At 48.5% G+C, this 17,489-nt stretch overlaps 2 protein-coding genes across 49 annotated transcripts in view; one reads left to right on the forward strand and one right to left on the reverse strand.

The window, feature by feature from the left end:
- Positions 1 to 17,489, reverse strand: part of NPHP4 (nephrocystin 4) — a 134,554-nt gene that overhangs the window by 27,346 nt on the left and 89,719 nt on the right. For 28 of the 48 annotated variants that reach the window (XR_013519751.1, XR_004745689.3, XM_035307510.3 and 25 more), the window contains 4 exons: positions 16,538 to 16,645; positions 15,069 to 15,220; positions 14,733 to 14,924; positions 14,054 to 14,241 (listed from right to left, as the gene is read on the reverse strand). Coding sequence is in view for 44 of the 48 variants with exons in the window: in XM_035307510.3 (XP_035163401.3) it covers positions 14,054 to 14,241; positions 14,733 to 14,924; positions 15,069 to 15,220; positions 16,538 to 16,645 (640 nt within the window). In the remaining 4 variants the exon portion in view is untranslated. The remainder of the gene's footprint in view (positions 1 to 14,053; positions 14,242 to 14,732; positions 14,925 to 15,068; positions 15,221 to 16,537; positions 16,646 to 17,489) is intronic. The other 20 variants (XM_078330202.1, XM_078330200.1, XM_078330201.1 and 17 more) reach the window with 5 other exon arrangements.
- On the forward strand, positions 2,063 to 3,141 carry LOC103794251 (selenide, water dikinase 2-like). Its single transcript, XM_017974268.4, has one exon. It carries the CDS (start codon positions 2,188 to 2,190, stop codon positions 3,064 to 3,066), a length of 879 nt encoding a protein of 292 aa, XP_017829757.4. The 5' UTR covers positions 2,063 to 2,187; the 3' UTR covers positions 3,067 to 3,141.

The raw sequence follows: 17,489 nt of genomic DNA on the forward strand, positions 1-17,489 counted from the left end.
CGGGATGACCACAGACCACACCCCATCTGCTTTTCTCAAGACCAGGGGACAAGGAGTGAGTGCCATGTGTCAGGGCAGGGGACCAAGGGGGAGTGAAGAGTGCAGAGCCCAGGGTGAGCCCCAGCTCAGGGAGGTGGAGCAGGGCCCACTGCTCAGGCCCGGCACTGGCCACAGCAGGAGGTCACGGGGGCATCTGGGACAGAAAGGGAAGTAAAGAATATGGACAAAGATCAAGAAGGAGCTGGCGATTAACATTACTCAAGGGCAGGCACCTCAGAGGTGACCAGCCACACAGCCCCCACCCCTGCCCTGGTCCCACCTATCCTGGACCGTGGTAACTAGTCAGAGCTCAGGACACACCCACGCACAGATGCCAGCCCCATGGCACTCCTCACAGGGGCAACAGGCCCTGGAACAAAGACCCATGAGCACCAAAGCCTGGCTCAGGGCACGAACTGCACTGACCTGGGCTGCAGAGGAAGGAGGGGCCAGGCCCTCCCTCCATTACCCACCAGGCCTTTGCAGGCCAACTCTGCACCCCCACCTCAGCCTCTCCCATGCCACAGACCCTCCTAGAGTTCTAGGCACATCCTGAACACAGCTTGACCCAATAGGACCCGCTGTCTTGTCTCCCAGGGAGCTCCTTCCAACACCCCACTGGGCCAGCCCCTGCTCCATCCCCACTATATCCCAGCACTTCCAGGGCCTTTCAATGCTACCACTAATCCACTCACTCAGCAAACAAACAACTGCATCCCTGACCATCCCCGCCACATTCAGGGCCCTGCATGGGGTAATGCTGGGAGAACTGAATAAGCAGGGCCCCACGCTTAAGGAGCACAGGGTCTCAAGGACAGAGATACCCTGAACCCAGAACTGACAGTGTGCTGAGAGCTCCTGAGTGGGGAGGGGCATCCCAGGCACGGGGCCATCCTGGTCTGGGCACCTCTGACCAGCCTCCCAACTGTCCCCACCACAGCCTCAGGCCTCTCCCCTCCCTGTCCAGCTGAGACAAAAGGCTCCACCTCTGAGGTCCAAGCTCCTCATGATCCACCCTGTGTTGTTTCTACCCCACTCAGAAGTCCGGGAAGCTGGCCTCCACCTCAACTAAGACTCCCAGCGGCAATGGCACTGTCCTCCCCAATCCCACCTCTTGCACCCCCTTCACAAAAACCACACTACAGCCCAGGTGGAATCCTCACTGCTCTGGGATTGAGGAAACGGAAAACACAGTAATGGTAGAAACTAACCACTCTCCTTTCAAAGGCAGATCTAGGCAACGATGAGTGAGTAACAACCTAGAAGACCAGAGTAGCTAACTCCCACGGTGGCACAGGCGGGCAGCGCAGCAATCGATCTTAATGCGGCACCCCAATGGCAGAGAAAACAACTTTTCAAGTGTATTTGGAACATTAATAAAAACTAACCATATATTAGGTCACAAAAAAACTACACTCCATAAAGGAGAAATAATAAAAATAATAATCTCTGAACATAATGCAATAAACTAGAAATTAATACACCAGCCTGGGCAACATGGTGAATGAAACCCCATCTCTACAAAACATATAAAAATAAGCCAGGCATGATGTGGACACCTGTAGCCCCAGCCACCCGTGAGGCTGAGGCCGATCATTTGAACTCAGGAGGTGGAGGCTGCAGTGAGCTGAGACAGTGTCACTGCGCTCCAGCATGGGGTACAGAGCAAGACCTAGTCAAAACAAAAAAAAAAATTACTTTTGTTTTTTTTTAAATAAATTCGGAGGAAGATCTGGAAGGCTGCATGCAGCGTGAGTCTGACCCTGCGCAACGACGGAAATCTCAGTGACAGGCGCCTGCGGAGAAGCAATGGCGGCAATGGCAGCTGCGGAAGGCTCTTCGGGCCCGGCAGGCTTGACTCAGGGCCAGAACTTCTCCAACTACCAGCCTTCCAGCCCCAGGCGTGGGGCCTCAGCCCAAGCTGACAGCTGATGGGCTTCTCTAGCATGAAGGGCTGAGGCTGCAAGGTCCCGCAGGAGACACTGCTCAAACTCCTGGCAGGACTGACACGGCCGGACGTGCGGCCCCCACTGGGCCGGGGCCTGGTGGGTTGTCAGGAAGAGGCGTTGCAGGAAACCGGAGTGGGCCCCAGCCCCACTTTTCCAGCCCTGGGCATTGGGATGGACTCCTGCATCAACCCCCTGAGGCATGGGGGCGTCACTGGTGCAGACCACGGACTTCTTTTACCCCTTGGTGGAAGATCCCTACGTGATGGGGCGCATAGCTTGTGCCAACGTGCTGAGTGACCGCTACACCATGGGCATTACTGAGTGTGACAACATGTTGATGTCACTCAGCGTCAGCCAGAGTATGAGTGAGGAGGAACGCAAAAAGGTAACGCCACTCATGGTCAAAGGCTTTCGGGATGCGGCTGAGGAAGGAAGGACTGCAGTGACTGGTGGGCAAACTGTGGTCAATCCTTGGATTATAATCGGTGGAGTTGCCACTGTGGTATGCCAGCCAAATGAATTCATAATGCCCGATAGCGCAGTGGCTGCAGATGTGTTGGTGTTAACCAAACTGTTAGGAACCCAGGTTGCTGTCAATGCCCACCAATGGCTGGATAATCCTGAAAGATGGAATGAAGTAAAGATGGTGATCTCCAGAGAAGAGGTGGAGCTGGCGTATCAGGAAGCCATGTTCAATATGGCTACGCTCAACAGAACTGCTGCAGGTTTAATGCACACATTTAATGCCCATGTGGCCACAAATATCACAGGCTTTGGCATTCTAGGACACTCCCAGAACCTTGTGAAACAACACAGAAACAAAGTGTCCTTTGTTATTCATCATCTGCCAATAATTGCCAAGATGGCTGCCATCAGCAAGGCCAGTGGACGGTTTGGGCTTCTTCAAGGAACCTCAGCTGAAACCTCTGGAGGATTACTGATTTGTCTGCCTAGAGAACAGGCGGCTCACTTTTGTTCTGAAATCAAATCCTTCAAGTATGGAGAGGGTCACCAAACGTGGATCACCGGCATTGTGGAAAAGGGAAACCGAACGGCCCGGATTTTTGACAAGCTGTGAGTTATTGAAGTACTACCTCGTGGAGCCACAGCTGCTGCTCTTGCTCCTGACAATTCAAATGCCTCCTCTGAGCCTTGCTCGTGAGATGAAAGAACAGACGCTGTTTGGACCGCAGAGCTGTTGTACACAATTACGGATGGTTCTCAAGAGTTGATTTTAAGACATTTCCAAAGAAGGCTGCTCTTTCTAGGTGATTGGAATCAGCCCATCAGAAGCAGCCTTTATGTACATTCCAAAGCCAGAGTAACATTTTGAACTTTGTGGAGGATGTTTGTTCATGCTTGGGTAGAGGAGGAGCAGAAATACCTCTGTTTTCTCTTTCCAAAGTAAGATGAGGCTATTCCAGGTTGAGGGATTTTTTTTTGCACTGAGTTGATTAATTTCTGCACAGGGATTGAGATGATTTATTAAAACCACACGCAAATTGTAAAATGAAAAAATTTACGACAGAAGCAAATGAGTTTTGGACCAATACTGTTGATAAATCTAAATTGTTAAGAGAGATCTTATAACGCAACCTCAAATTCTTTTAGACTTTACTGAGTACTGGCTCTTTCCTGCTCTGGAAAAGAATTGAGCAGCTTGTCATGACTGGGAAAGGAGGACCTGCAACCATCTGGCTTGGTCTCTGTCAATGACTGACGTCTCTCCCTCCAAACCCCATTAAGGACTGGGAGAGGCAGAGCAAGCCTCAGAGCCCAGGCCTTGGTGGTTATTAAGATGTTAAGTTGTTTGCTGCAAATTTCAGTGATTTGATCAATAAAGAGTAATTTCTTCCTAAATATATAAAACCCTTCTGGCTAAAAAAAAAAAAAAATTAAAATTAAAAAAAAATAATAAATTGGCAACTTACTCATAAATAACTTTCTGTCAAAGGGCAAACACAACCAAAAAAGATTTTCTAGAAAAAACAATAATAATGAAAACACTACTCATCAGTATCAACAGTCATAAGGCAGTAATCACGGGAAAATTCGTAGCCTTGAATCCTGCATATCCATACAAAAGAATTCAGATAAATGAATTAAGCAGCTCAAAAAAAATTAGGAAAATAGTAAAGAACACCAAAAATTAAGGAGAAAAGAGGAAATAGTAAACACAAAATTTCATCAATTAGAAAACAAAAAAATAGCAAAAGCCATATGACACAAACTTTAAAACTCTTCAGAAAGGTGCACAGTAGAAACGAACACATGGAAAGGCAGCCTCATCCCTGGACCCTAATCTCCTAGGGGTTAGGTGTGAATTCTCCCCGTGCTAATCTATAATGTGATGGAATCCCCACAAAGATCCTAAAAAGTCCTTATGGAAAACTTAATAAGCAAGAGTACCCAGGAAAACCCTGAAAGGGAGATCAAGGTGGTGGGAGCTCTGCTTGCTAGAAATCTAGACAATGAAGGAGCCTCTGACTGAAGGCGCGATCACTGTGACACAGACGCAGCCCCATGCGGAGGACGCACACTGCAGCCCCAGGCCAAGCTCAGCAGTGAGATCAGAAATGGTTTTTATGATTCTGACGAGTTGTAAACTAAAAGAAGAATATGAGACAGAGACCACAAGTGGCCCAGAAAGCCTCAAATATTAACTAGCTGGCCCTTAACACAAAACAGTTTGGGCCGAGTCTAATGGAACAAATTAGAATATCTAGAAATAGCCCCCAGTGCGTGGAAAAGGCTGGTACATGATGAGGGTGGCTCTCAAGTCACCGGAAGAAAGACGGAGTTTTGTTAACAGGCATGGGGGCCGCTGGATAGACACAGGAGACGAGGTAAAACTGGATCTGCGCTTCCCCTCACACAGTAGGAGAAACTGCTAATAGATCAGATATCTAAACATAAAACCTGCAAGTCCAAGAACACAAGCCTACATCGCTCTGTAAAGCAGGAGAGGAGAAAGACTTTCTGTCTATGACTCAAAAATTTAGAAGCAAGGACCAGGCATGGTGGCTCATGCCTGTAATCCTAGCACTTTGAGAGGCCAAGGCGGGCAAATCACAAGGTCAGGAGTTCAAGACCAGCTTGGCCAACATGGTGAAAACCCGTCTCTACTAAAAATACAAAAATTAGCCTGGTGTGGAAGTACACATCTGTAGTCCCAGCTACTGGGGAGAGGCTGATGCAGGAGAATTGCTTGAACCCGGGAGGCAAATGTTGTGGTGAGCCAATATCGCACCACTGCACTCCAGCCTGGGCAACAGAGCAAGACTGTCTCCAAAAAAAAAAAAAAAAAGAAAAGAATTTAGAAACAAGAAAAGACTGATACACTCGACTACATTTTTAAAAAAGGATTTACAGGGCAGAGCCCACCATCAGCTAAGTAAAAAGACAAATGGCAAAGTAGGAAAACACATTTGCAATTTTTTACTCTATCACAAGGGTTCACCTCCTTAATGAGAGTTCCCCAGAAGACAAAATAGATTAAAAACATGATATGAAATCATGATATGAAACAGATATGAATAGATGAAGGCAAATGTTAAAGATACTCAATTTGACTCATTACAAAAGAAAAACAAATTAAAACCACACTAAGATGGCCTTCACATCTATGGAACTGTAAAATCCCCAACCTTTAACACCCCACTTCGAGGGCAAGCAAGAGGAATCGAGCAGCCCCTTGGACCGCCAGCGGAGCCCTGGGCGGCACCCGACAGAGGGTGTGGGCAGCCATGTCTGTCAACACCTCGGAAGCCTTTGATTCCATATTCCCCCTCCCAGAACCAGAATCAAGGTTACTAACTGCTAAGATCTGCTAAGATAGCGAAACATTGGAAATGACGCAAACGTCTATCAGGAGAGTGGCCGAACAAACAGCAGCAGAACCACCCTGCAGAGCACAACGCAGCTGTAGCAGAACCACCCCGCAGAGCACGATGCAGCTGTAGCAGAACCACCCCGCAGAGCACGACGCAGCTGTAGCAGAACCACCCCGCAGAGCACGACGCAGCTGTAGCAGAACCACCCCGCAGAGCACGATGCAGCTGTAGCAGAACCACCCCGCAGAGCACGACGCAGCTGTAGCAGAACCACCCCGCAGAGCACGACGCAGCTGTAGCTGCAGCTGTAGCAGAACCACCCCGCAGAGCACGACGCAGCTGTAGCAGAACCACCCCGCAGAGCACAACGCAGCTGTAGCAGAACCACCCCGCAGAGCACGACGCAGCTGTAGCAGAACCACCCCGCAGAGCACGACGCAGCTGTAGCAGAACCACCCCGCAGAGCACGACGCAGCTGTAGCAGAACCACCCCGCAGAGCACGACGCAGCTGTAGCAGAACCACCCCGCAGAGCACGACGCAGCTGTAGCAGAACCACCCTGCAGAGCACGAAGCAGCTGTAGCAGAACCACCCCGCAGAGCACAACGCAGCTGTAGCAGAAACGAGCACAGGTGACATCTGTGATATTCACTGAAAAATGCAGGGAGCAGAAGCGTGTATCTGGTATGCTACCACTGACGTAGAAAGCAGAGAAATAAAAGGTAAATGTTTGCTTATTTTTGAAACAACAAATCAATAAAGACACTGCAAGGACCAGCCATACATGAAAAGTCTGGTGACCGTTAGGAGGCGGGCAGGGGGTGGAGCCACGGGGATAATGGAGGCAGGGAGCCCCATGCACACGCTGGACTACGATGTTCAACTTTCAGACTTGTAAAATATTCCAAAACATTAAATCAAAAAGGAAGGAAAGCAAACATAAAATCGAAAACAAATTAAAACAAACGGACACACTGAGTATCAAACTGGAGATAAGAATTATTTCGAGGGTTTGGTCACTCTAAGCCAGTTCTACGCCCAAAAGAACCTGTGAAGAACTTGAGCTTCAGCGGGACACGCACTGTGGACACTAACATTAGCAGTGCCACCGTGAAAATGCGTTCTATACCTTGTAAGACAAAACAAGTAAATACGTGATCAGAAACCATGATTTCCTGTCTAAGAGAGATACAAGTAACGTATGGAAATTTATGGGAAAAATTCTCAATCTGACTCATGAAGATCCACCTGAACTCATGTTTTAACATTTTCCCAGCTCTTCCCAACAAAAGGCTTTGAAGCAAGAAGACCCAGAATCGAAGCACCCCATATCCTGATCTCTGAAATGCCATGGTGTCGCCATCCCCGTTCGGGCCAGCCAGGCTGCTCAGAGAAACGGGCCCTGGCTGGAGGCAGGGAGAGCGTGGGATAAGCCTGGAACCAGCACTGCCCCCGGAGAGCAGGATGCACCCAACGACCAGAGCAGATGAAAGGGGCCCAAAGGGCTCCCAGAATAATAATGACTGCAACCCTGAGCATCGATGAAGACATAGGCGACCACAGCCACACTCCAAAGACAAAGCAAAACAGCCGGACACCTAATGCTGGGATCGCCACTACTGGGCTAACCCGTCCACTGACTTCTCACTCTGAAAACTGGCAACGAAAGGGAAAAAATTAAACCTCTGCCCTGTCTTTTTGGAGCACAAATATGTAGTTCCTCCCTTGTCAACAGGGAAAGTTCTTTCTTAACAGAAGACTGTGAGCTAATAAAGGCAGACCAAATGATCGAATTAGACAAATTACATTTCGAAAACACTCATTAAATAACTGATGCAAGCAAAGCTGGGCCCAGGTAAAATGAGAGGTGGAAAGTTGGTGGGGGCTAGATTATTTGCATGAAGCCAAAAAACGGCCCAAAGAATTCTTCAGTCAGGTCAAAGGGAAAAACCTCTCTTTCCACAGGAGAAACCTGGAGGTGGGCAGCTTAACCAAGCGACCGAATCAGCATCCTAACAATGAGATGACCTGACATCCATGCCTCCCGAGGTGGTGGGTGTGAAGCACACAGCACTCACAATGAAACCTTCATGGCGTGATCCAGAATCAAACAGCTTGCGGCCCTCGCTCCCAGTGTTCAAGAACTACTTGGGATAAAGCAACAAGTTCAACAATATGAAGAAGCGACCAGATGAGTGCGGAGTATGGGACGTTCTACAAGACAGCTCCCTTGGTCTCTCCCAAGTGCCAGCATCACTGGAAAAAAATCGCAGGCGACTACGAGATTAAAGTGATGATCACAAGCACAATATAAGACCCGGGGCTGGGTCCCAGATCAAAATGGCAGAATGGTACTACGAAATTCATATTATCTTAAATGTGATACTAGAATTGCACATATATAAAAGGGTGCCCTTATTTTTAAGAGAAGCATGTTGCTTATTTAGAGGTAGAGTGTTACCATGCATGTCTACAACTTACGTTCAAATAATTCAAGATTAACAGTTAAGCAATGTTCCCAAACATGGCACGGTTTCTGTAGGAGGGGACATGTGGGATTAGGGTTCTCTCACTCAGAGAGGGCTGGGACAGTGAGGCCATGCTAGGTGGCCCAGAGCAGAACTGGAGGCTGTTCTGATGGAGATGCCTCTTAGCTGGGAGAGCCCAGGGAGGGGAAATGGGCCAGCGTTCTTCGGAACAATAGATGCTCTTGGCTGACCCAGAATTCAGTGACTTCAGCTCTCACACTGAGGGAGGGCTCCACGAGACAGAAACAGCAAGAGGGACATGTTAGGAAGCAAAGACCAGGACAGGAGCAAAGGAAACAAGCCCAGGGCCAAGGAGGGAAGCAACGCACGCAGGGGAGACCACGCCCTCACAGAGCCCCCCGAAAGGTGCAGGAAGAAGAGGTGATAAGAAGAAAGCCTACTCACAGCCCCGAACACCCACAAACGGAGAAAAACACTCTTGGGAGCCCTGGGCTCCCTCGCTCCTCCAGGCCCACAGGCGTGGCTACGGGAAGCTTTAGTTCAGGAGGACCAGCGTGCAGGGCCGTGGCACAAGCCCCAACAGGTCTGCCAGGAAGACACCACGCCTCAGATGCCACCCTCTGAGTGATCCTCCCCCAGGTCAGGACATGGCAAGGGCCTGGGAAGCTGGAACCAAGGCGTTCTCCTGTCTACCCTCATTTATTCAGACACCCAAGTCTCTGATGATGTCAAATTTTGGATTCTGAGAACATAATTTTCCTTAGGACAACTATTCAGGGGCTGGGAATTGGCTTGTTGTCTAAATGTGGTGGGTATGGGGCCCGTGCTTTAAAATCTTGCATGTCCTATTAACTCTTGTGACAGGATACAGAAAGAACACCTATCAATTCAAACACACATATGCGCACGCGCACACACACGCACACAGATGCACACACACACTCCACACTAGAAAATGGGCAAGAGACCTGAACCCGCACCTCATGCACAATACCCCTCAGGCCAGTAGGCCTGTGAAAGGCACTCAGAATCATCAGGGAAGCTCAAACCACGAGGTGCCTCTACACCAGAATAGTTCAAGGAACAAAGAAAACCAGCGACTACCGTGTGACCAGCAAGGACACAGAGCTGCCTGGGGTCTCCTGCTGCTAGCTGCGAAAGCTGGCCAAGCAGTAGGGGCACCTGCTTAGCAGATACACTAAACCTAACAACAGGTGCTGCTCCACGACTCAGCCACTCACTCTCAGGCATATCTGACACAACAGCAAATGCGCGCCAAAAGCACCTCACAGCAGCACTGTGCGAAAGAGCCAAAAACCAGAACCCATTCCAACGCCTATTTGAATGGGGAAGCATCAGAGAATCACCACACATTGAGTTTCTCTACAGCCAAGAAAATTGAGAAACTGCTGCTACAGATGGAACAGGGTGGTCTCACACACAAGAGGCCCAGCAGAGAGGAGGGATTCAAAACAGGACATAAAACATGATCCCACCGAAGTCCACAAAAGGGGGCAACTGGTCTACAGTGGCCAAATTCAGAAGCGTGGCTCCCTTGGGGGAGGTGAAGGACTGGGGTGAGGAAGGCCTCTGCAACCTGTGCCAGAGCCCCTTTTGGGCTGGGAGGCCGTTACACAGATGTGTTCACTCTGCAAAATCTATACCTTTTATAAAAATCAACTCAAAATGGATCACAGACCTAAATGTAAACCACAAAACTATACAAGTCCTAGGAGATGACAAAGAACAAAATCCAGGTGACCTCAGGGATGGCTTTTCAAATACAACCCATGCACAGTCCATGAGAGAAATGGCTAATGAGCTGGACTTCATTAAAATAAAAGACTTCACTCTGCCAAACATACTGCTAAGAGAATAGAAAGACAAGCCGGAGATCGGGAGAAAACATTTGCAAAATACGTATCTGATAAAGGACTCGCATCCAAATATCTAAAGACATCTGTTCAGGTCTGAGCAGAAATCTCACGGAAGAAGATACACAGATGGCAAACAAGCTCATGAGAAGATGCTCCACATCACACGTCGCTAGAGAACCACAAATTACAACAACGAGACACCACTGCACCGCCTGCTGGAGCGGCTAAAACCCAAACCACTGACAACGCCAAATGCTGGCGAGGATGCAGAGCAACCAGAGCCCTCATTCACTGCTGGGGGAAATGCAAAATGGCCCGGCCACTTTGGAAGACAGTATGGTGATTTCTAACAAAACTAAACATACCCTTACCACATGATACAGCAACACCCCTTGGTATTTACCTATGGGTTGAAAATTTATGTACACACAAAACCCTGTACACAAACGTTTCTAACAGCTTTATTCAAAATTGTCAAAAACTGTAAACTACCAAGATGCCCTTCAAGAGGTGAATGGATATATAGTCTGTGGCACATACATGCAATGAAGTAACATTCAGCAATCCAAGAAATGAGTGAGCCAGACACAAAAAGCCATGGAGGAACCTTAAACACACAGCACAACTAAAAATGCAAAAAAAAATTAGCCGGGTATGGTGGTGTGCACCTGTAATCCCAGCTTCTCGGGAGGCTGAGGCAGGAGAATCGCTGGAACCCGGGAGGTGGAGGCTGCAGTTTTGAAAAGCTACATACTACATGATTCCGGCTGTATGACGTTCTGGCGAAGGCAACATGGAAATATCTTACCAGGGGAGATGGGGAGGGCTGAATAGGTGGAGCCCAGGGGAGGTGTAAGGGTGATGAGACTATTCTGTATGATCCTGTTATGGTGGATCTATGACGTCACATATTTGTCAAAAATCACAGACTGTATAATGCAGAATGAACCTTAGGGTAAACCATGAGTTTAATTCATAATAATGCATTGTTACTGCTTCATCGGTTGTAACAAATATGTCACATCAGCAGGCGTGGTGGCTGACACCTGTTATCTCGGCACTTTGGGAGGCTGAGTTAGGAGGATCACTTGAGCCTAGGGGTTCAAGACTACCCTGGACAACATGGCAAAAACCCATCTCTACAAAAACTACAAAAAAAAAATTAGTTGGGCACTATGGTGCATGCCTGTGGCCCCAGTTATGTGGGGGCTGAGGTGGGAGGATTGAGGTTGCAGTGAGCTGTGATTGTGCCACTGCACTCCAGCCTTGGCAACAGAGTAAGACCCTGTCTCCAAAAAAACCAAAAAAACAAACAAACAAAAAAGAATGTGTCACAGCAATGTAAAATGTTAATAATAGGGGAAACTTGGAGGAGGGGAGGTCCTATGCAAACTCTCTGTATCAGCTACTCAATTTTACCGTAAACCTAAAACTGATCGAAAAAAATAATCAATTTTTAAAAATAACAGAACCAATGTCCTTCCCTGGCTTCAAGCCTCCATGCAAAGGAGCCTCCTGCAGCGTCTCTCTGCCCAGCCCCCGTGCCTCTCCGGGTGAGAGCAGCTCAACTGACTGGGGATGGGGAATAGACTAACGGGGCTAAGTAGGCTGCTCACTCCTCCCAACTCTCTTCTTTTCAGATCTGCCCACAGGAGAGAATGCAATAGTCCAAGATGTGCTTTCAGGCGTGCAGAGAGGTGAGGGCTCACCCCAGGTGCAAGGCCTGCTGCTGTCTGGCCAACCTCCACCTGCATCAAAGGCCATCCACGTCAGGGGCTGGCACCAGTGGGCACAGCTGGGTCTCAGACCTCACATGTCTCACAGCTGTTTTATCAGGAATAAATGCATGATTAAGAAAGTGATATCTTCATCTCCGCCATCTGCCTCTCTCGACTGACTGGACAAAAAACAAGAAGCATCCCCTGCTGCTACGTACCTGGTGGCCCTAGTGTACCTGTTTAGCTGTTTTGTCTTCTAAGCATTTACACTCATCAAATTTTTTTCTTTCTACTTTTATTGGGTTTGCTCTTTCTCCTCCAAACTTCTTGAGTTGAACAATTAAAACAGTATCTTAAAGGGTAGTACTTTCTTCTTCATCAACATAGGCATTTAAAACTGTAAATTCCCAGCTGGACATGGTGCTTCATGCCTGTAATCCCAGCACTTTGGGAGGCTGAGGCAGGTGGATCACCTGAGATCAGGAGTTCACAACCAGCCTGGCTAACATGGTGAAATCCTGTTTCTACTAAAAATATACAAAATTAGCTGGGCGTGGTGGCACATGCCTGTAATCCCAGCTACTCAAAAGGCTCAGAAAGGAGAATCGCTTGAACCCGGGAGACAGAAGTTGCAGTGAGCCAGGATCATGCCATTGTACTCTAGCTTGGGCAATAAAAGCAAAACTTCATCTCAAAAAAACCTGTAAATTCCCCTGTAATTACAATTTAACTTGCATCTCCTAAGTTTTGATATTCGATATTATTTTGTCATTTGGTTTTAAATAATTAGGCATTTCTATTTTGATATCTTGAGTTCTTCATTGACCCATGGAATAATTAGAAGCATATTTTAAAATTCAAAACACAAAAAAAGCAGTTCAGAGTGGCTATAGGGGAGAGAGTGACTGACTTCTGATCTTGTGGCATTATGGCCAGAGAAAGTTATAAAATCAGATTTGATACTGATTCTCTCAGTATAGGGTGATGCCTGCTTGGTGAGCTAAAAAATATATATGAAGGATGATCAGTTTTTGTAAGTTTCAAAGTATGTATTAAAATAATGCATATTCTCTAAACCTTTTTAAACTGAGTTTTATAACATCCTCAATTCGTTTCTTTTTGATCTATCAATCTACTGAGAAGTATGTGTAGATCCCCTACGATTGTGGGTTTTGCCATTTCTCCTTACAAGTCCATCAAGTTCGCAGATTCAGAACTGCTTCTCTTCCTAGCGAATTACTTTCTTGGTGCCTGTTTAACAGCCTCCTCGATGTCAAGCTACTTCCATTTGAGGTCAGAATTTTAACATCACTTGTCCACACACCACTTTCTACCGTCAGAGGCGGCAGCGTTTCAGACCCCAGCTGGGTCCCTTATGAGCTGTGTCACTGATGAAGATGGGAAAACTGACCATCAACAAAAATAACAACATGTCAGGTGTGTTTCTATTCAATGTAGCTTAAAGCTATTCAATATAGCTTAAACTATTACAATGATACCAGACCAAAAAAAAAGCCACTGGTCCCCACCCTTGAAGGATGCCAGGGAATCATGTAATTATTTCAAAAGTTGGCAAATAAAGGGAAGAATCAAGTATTATCCAGTCTTTCCCATACAAACTGCACCTCAACAGAAGCAAAAGGTTGATCCCGGGAAATTTCTGGTTTTGGAAGCATCCCAGCTGACAAGGCAGGTGTTCTAGAAGTGGAATGTCACCACCGCACAAATGACACAAGCAGTGGGCATATGGTTGCTGACGTAATATAAAAAGAAGTAACCAGAAGTCAAGGGCACAGCGGAGGTGGTGCACACATCACCTGCTACAAAGAATTCTTGCCAAAAACAAAAACGCGAATCTAGATCTAACTCCCAGTTTGGGGCTGAGTGTTTGCTGCACTGGTCCACTGGACAATTCTAATGCTGTGTATGTTTTAAACGTTTCATAGTACCACTTTTTAAAATAACAACATTGACAATGTACACACACACAGAGCTCAGCGCAGAGTGTCTCCCACTGGATAATTCTAATGCTGTGTATGTTTTAAACTTTTCATAGTACCACTTTTTAAAATAACAACATTGACAATGTACACACACACACAACTCAGCTCAGAGTGTCTCGCCTTCGACATGCACATGAGTATTTACCAGCATCAAAGGCGCCGTCTCTGCTCACAGGCACAAGGATGTGGGTCAGGGCGCCAGAGCTGGGCTGCCCGGCCTCTTCCAGCTGGACCAGCTGCAGTCGTGGCGTCACTGCGGGCGGGAAGCGGTAGAACTGGAAGGTGAAATACACAGTCTCTGGCCATGGCATTCCTCGGCAGTCCTGGGCCACTCTGAATCCAACGACAGCTCTAGGTTAATTGAGTGTCCGTGACACTGTATCTGGGGGGTCTGATGTGCATTTGCATAGGGGGATAGTCTGGGCACCTTAGCCGCCAGGGCAACAGTAAAGAGAGGCTGCCATGGTCACCAATGGAACCGCTTTGCTGTGCTCTCAGCGAGCCAGCCAGACAGCAGCACTCTGGGGCGTAAGGTCACTCCCGGCTGGAGAAACTGCCTTCAGAGCTACGCTAAGATCTAAGACCTGGACAACACACTGTCCACATTCTAACTAAGGACCACAGAAGATGGGGTAAAGCAGCTTTCATGGCCTTTAGCATGCCATGGGTGGGTCCCAGCCAAGATCAAATAAAAACAGACCGCACTCCCACATCAACTAAGACCTGAACATGGACAGTTCTGCCAGGTCAGAACCTCAGCAAAGTTTCTCTTCAACTCAGGAAATGTGAAAGCCAGATGAGTAAGAGACTATTCCAGGATTTACCTGCTAAAGGCGAGAAACTGTAGCACTATCTCGTTGCTTTGTAGACAATCCGATTCCTCCTTCTGAGGGTTAAACGTCACAGGGTCTGAAGGGTTGACTGCCTCGGCTGGCTGTTCATTGGCATCCAGAATCTCAGGAAAGCCAGAGGACTGCAGGAGCACCATGGAGGCCCTCGAGGGCTGCCCTGCAGAGCTGAGACACAGCAAACCTCAGGGAGCCTCCCGGGGCAGGGGGGACCCATTGACGCACCTCCCTGTGGAAAGCCTGGTGTTGTTCACAGGTCCAACAGCCTGACAGCATAGCACGTGCCTCATCCTGCCCAGACCCACACCTCACCTCCTGGTCTCAGTTCCCACGACAATAGGGGCATGCAAAGGCGTGAACGGCAGCTCCTGTAACTGTTCAGCGATGGATGTTTCGAGGACCAGGGAGGTCTGGCCCAGGTCGGCTTCCAGGTGGGAGATACCACCCTCCAACGGGAACTCCTGCTGAACAAAATGAGGGCTTCCAAGTGAGGCCACCAAGGACCACAACCTGTAACAACTACTGATGCTCTGAGCTAGGGGATTCACCGATGAATTGCCTCTGGAGAGTTGCCAGCTCTAGCAAATAAAAATACAGGAGGCTCAATTACACTTGAATTTCAGGTAAACAACAAATAATTTTAGCATAAGTATGTTCCCTCTGTAATATTTGGGACATACTTATACTAAAAAATTATTTGTTGTTTACCTGAAATTCAAATGTAACTGGGCATCCTATATTTCACGTAGCAACCCAATTTGTGAGTTGAGAAAGAATCCTAATTTTATGAGCAGGTCAGGACTGTGGAAGATACGTGACGCTTGAGATGGTAAATTCATATCAAAACATGTTTATAGAAGACCAGAAAGATGAAGCGTCCTCAACACTCCAAGATAAACCGTGGCACCGAGCCCCTGGCTGGTGTGTCTGGACAGTCTCTTGTCCCCACAGCCCCTGAACCTTCCCATCATTCACTCGTATTCCACCTCAAAGGCCGAGGCAGGCCTCTCAATGGGGAGCTGCTTCTGGAGTCAGGAATGTGTTCTCTCAAGCTTCATTCCCAAGCTTTCTGTCAGTCCAGAGGGACACCAGGTCACCCTCACGCCATGTCTCAGGTGCCAATAATAAAACGCTAGGCAAGCTCTTCACAAACACACAAGCCGCAGAGATGCTTTAGATAAGGCAGCAGAGACTCACGGTGCTAAGAGTGTTTTCAAACAAGGAATTAAAAGAAACAATTTTTCCTCAACATAACTCCAGTTAAGACAAGAGATGCAGTCTGCAGGTGAACCAGCCCTAGCTTTTGAAACCAAATTCCATAGGAATCCCCCAAGGCTGGTGGCAACGCAGGCCGATCTTAGTGCTAAGCGCGCCCTGAAGCCTGGACCGCAGGCTCCACTCACCTCCTTTAGCTGCTGACAGCAAGGAGGGTCCTGGGGTGCTGGGGGCCTGTCTCACCGCTGTTTCTAGATCCAGACACAACCTCCTTTTACTTTCATGTAGAGATCCAGGGGCAGCTAACTGTTTTTGTGGGCAGATCGCAATGTGAATTGAGTGCTGCGGCATGAAGAACTCACAGGCCACATTTGTCTTTGGTCTCTGAGACAGAATGATGGCAACTGTCTGAGGCCTCAGAGTGAGCAATGCCCCACCCCACCCCCACATCCCAGGGAACCCGCCACAGTCTCTGCCACCTAACTGAGGACCAGCACAGCACAGAAACCCAAAGTGAGGAGCTGTGGAGCCATTCCTTGGTGGGAGGCGAGGTGGGCGGCACTTACTGCCTGGGCTGGGGAGGCCTGAGAGCCATGGGGGGGCTGGGAAGTGGGCCTGGCCAAGCAGTGCCGAGTCCGGGACCGTGGGGAGGCCACCAGCTGGGAAAGCGACAGCTAGAAGGAAAGAGAGCGCAGGTGAGAGGCTCAGAAGCTTGCCGGTCCATCCACGAAACCTCCAACACACGCTGGCCACACCGGGGTAATGGGCAGCCCTGGATCCAGCCACAGAAGACAGTGATGCCTGCAGCCTCCTGGCCAGCGGTGGCTGTGGAATTTGGAACCGCTTCTCAAGTTCCTTTATTTAATGACAGAGAGGTGATTCCATGATCTCCCTCAGACTGTAATATCTGAATAAGAGTATTATTAACAAGGAAAACAAGCAAGACAAGAGAAAGCATCTCAAGCTACAAGGATGGGCTGGCCTCTGCCTCTCTGTCCCTTGCCAGCCCTGGATGGACTGAGCACCTCCGAGGCCGGGTGATTCTAGCCACCCAAGTTCCTGCCGAACACACCTCCCTGTGAAGGCAGTGACCGCCTCGGCGGCCGGTGCAAGCCCTGGAGACAGCTATGATGGAGTGCCCGCACCACATGGCACTACTGTGTAGCCTCGGGCAAGTCAGCTAACCTCTTTTTGCCTCAGTCTCCTGACCTATAAAATGGGGATAATAATAGTGCCTAAACTGCAGGACTGTTTGGAGAATTAAATGAGAGTCCTGGCAAGGGTTTGGCATAGTACCTGGTACGTGGTAAGCCTTCTATAAATACTGCAGACATCTGGAAATGAGTGTGGCTGTGAAACACTGATGTGGAGGGCCGGGGCCCACGCACTCCTGAAGACATGATCTCAGACCTGCACTCCACCCCCAGCACACACAGCCAGCACGTGGGATGCTCACAGTCAGCAATGATGGCTAGCACACGCCAAGTGCAGGCAGAGAGGCCCCAACGTATGCAACGT

This window comes from Callithrix jacchus, chromosome 7, assembly GCF_049354715.1.
Source record: "Callithrix jacchus isolate 240 chromosome 7, calJac240_pri, whole genome shotgun sequence".
In the NCBI taxonomy this organism is placed as follows: Eukaryota; Metazoa; Chordata; class Mammalia; order Primates; family Cebidae; genus Callithrix; species Callithrix jacchus.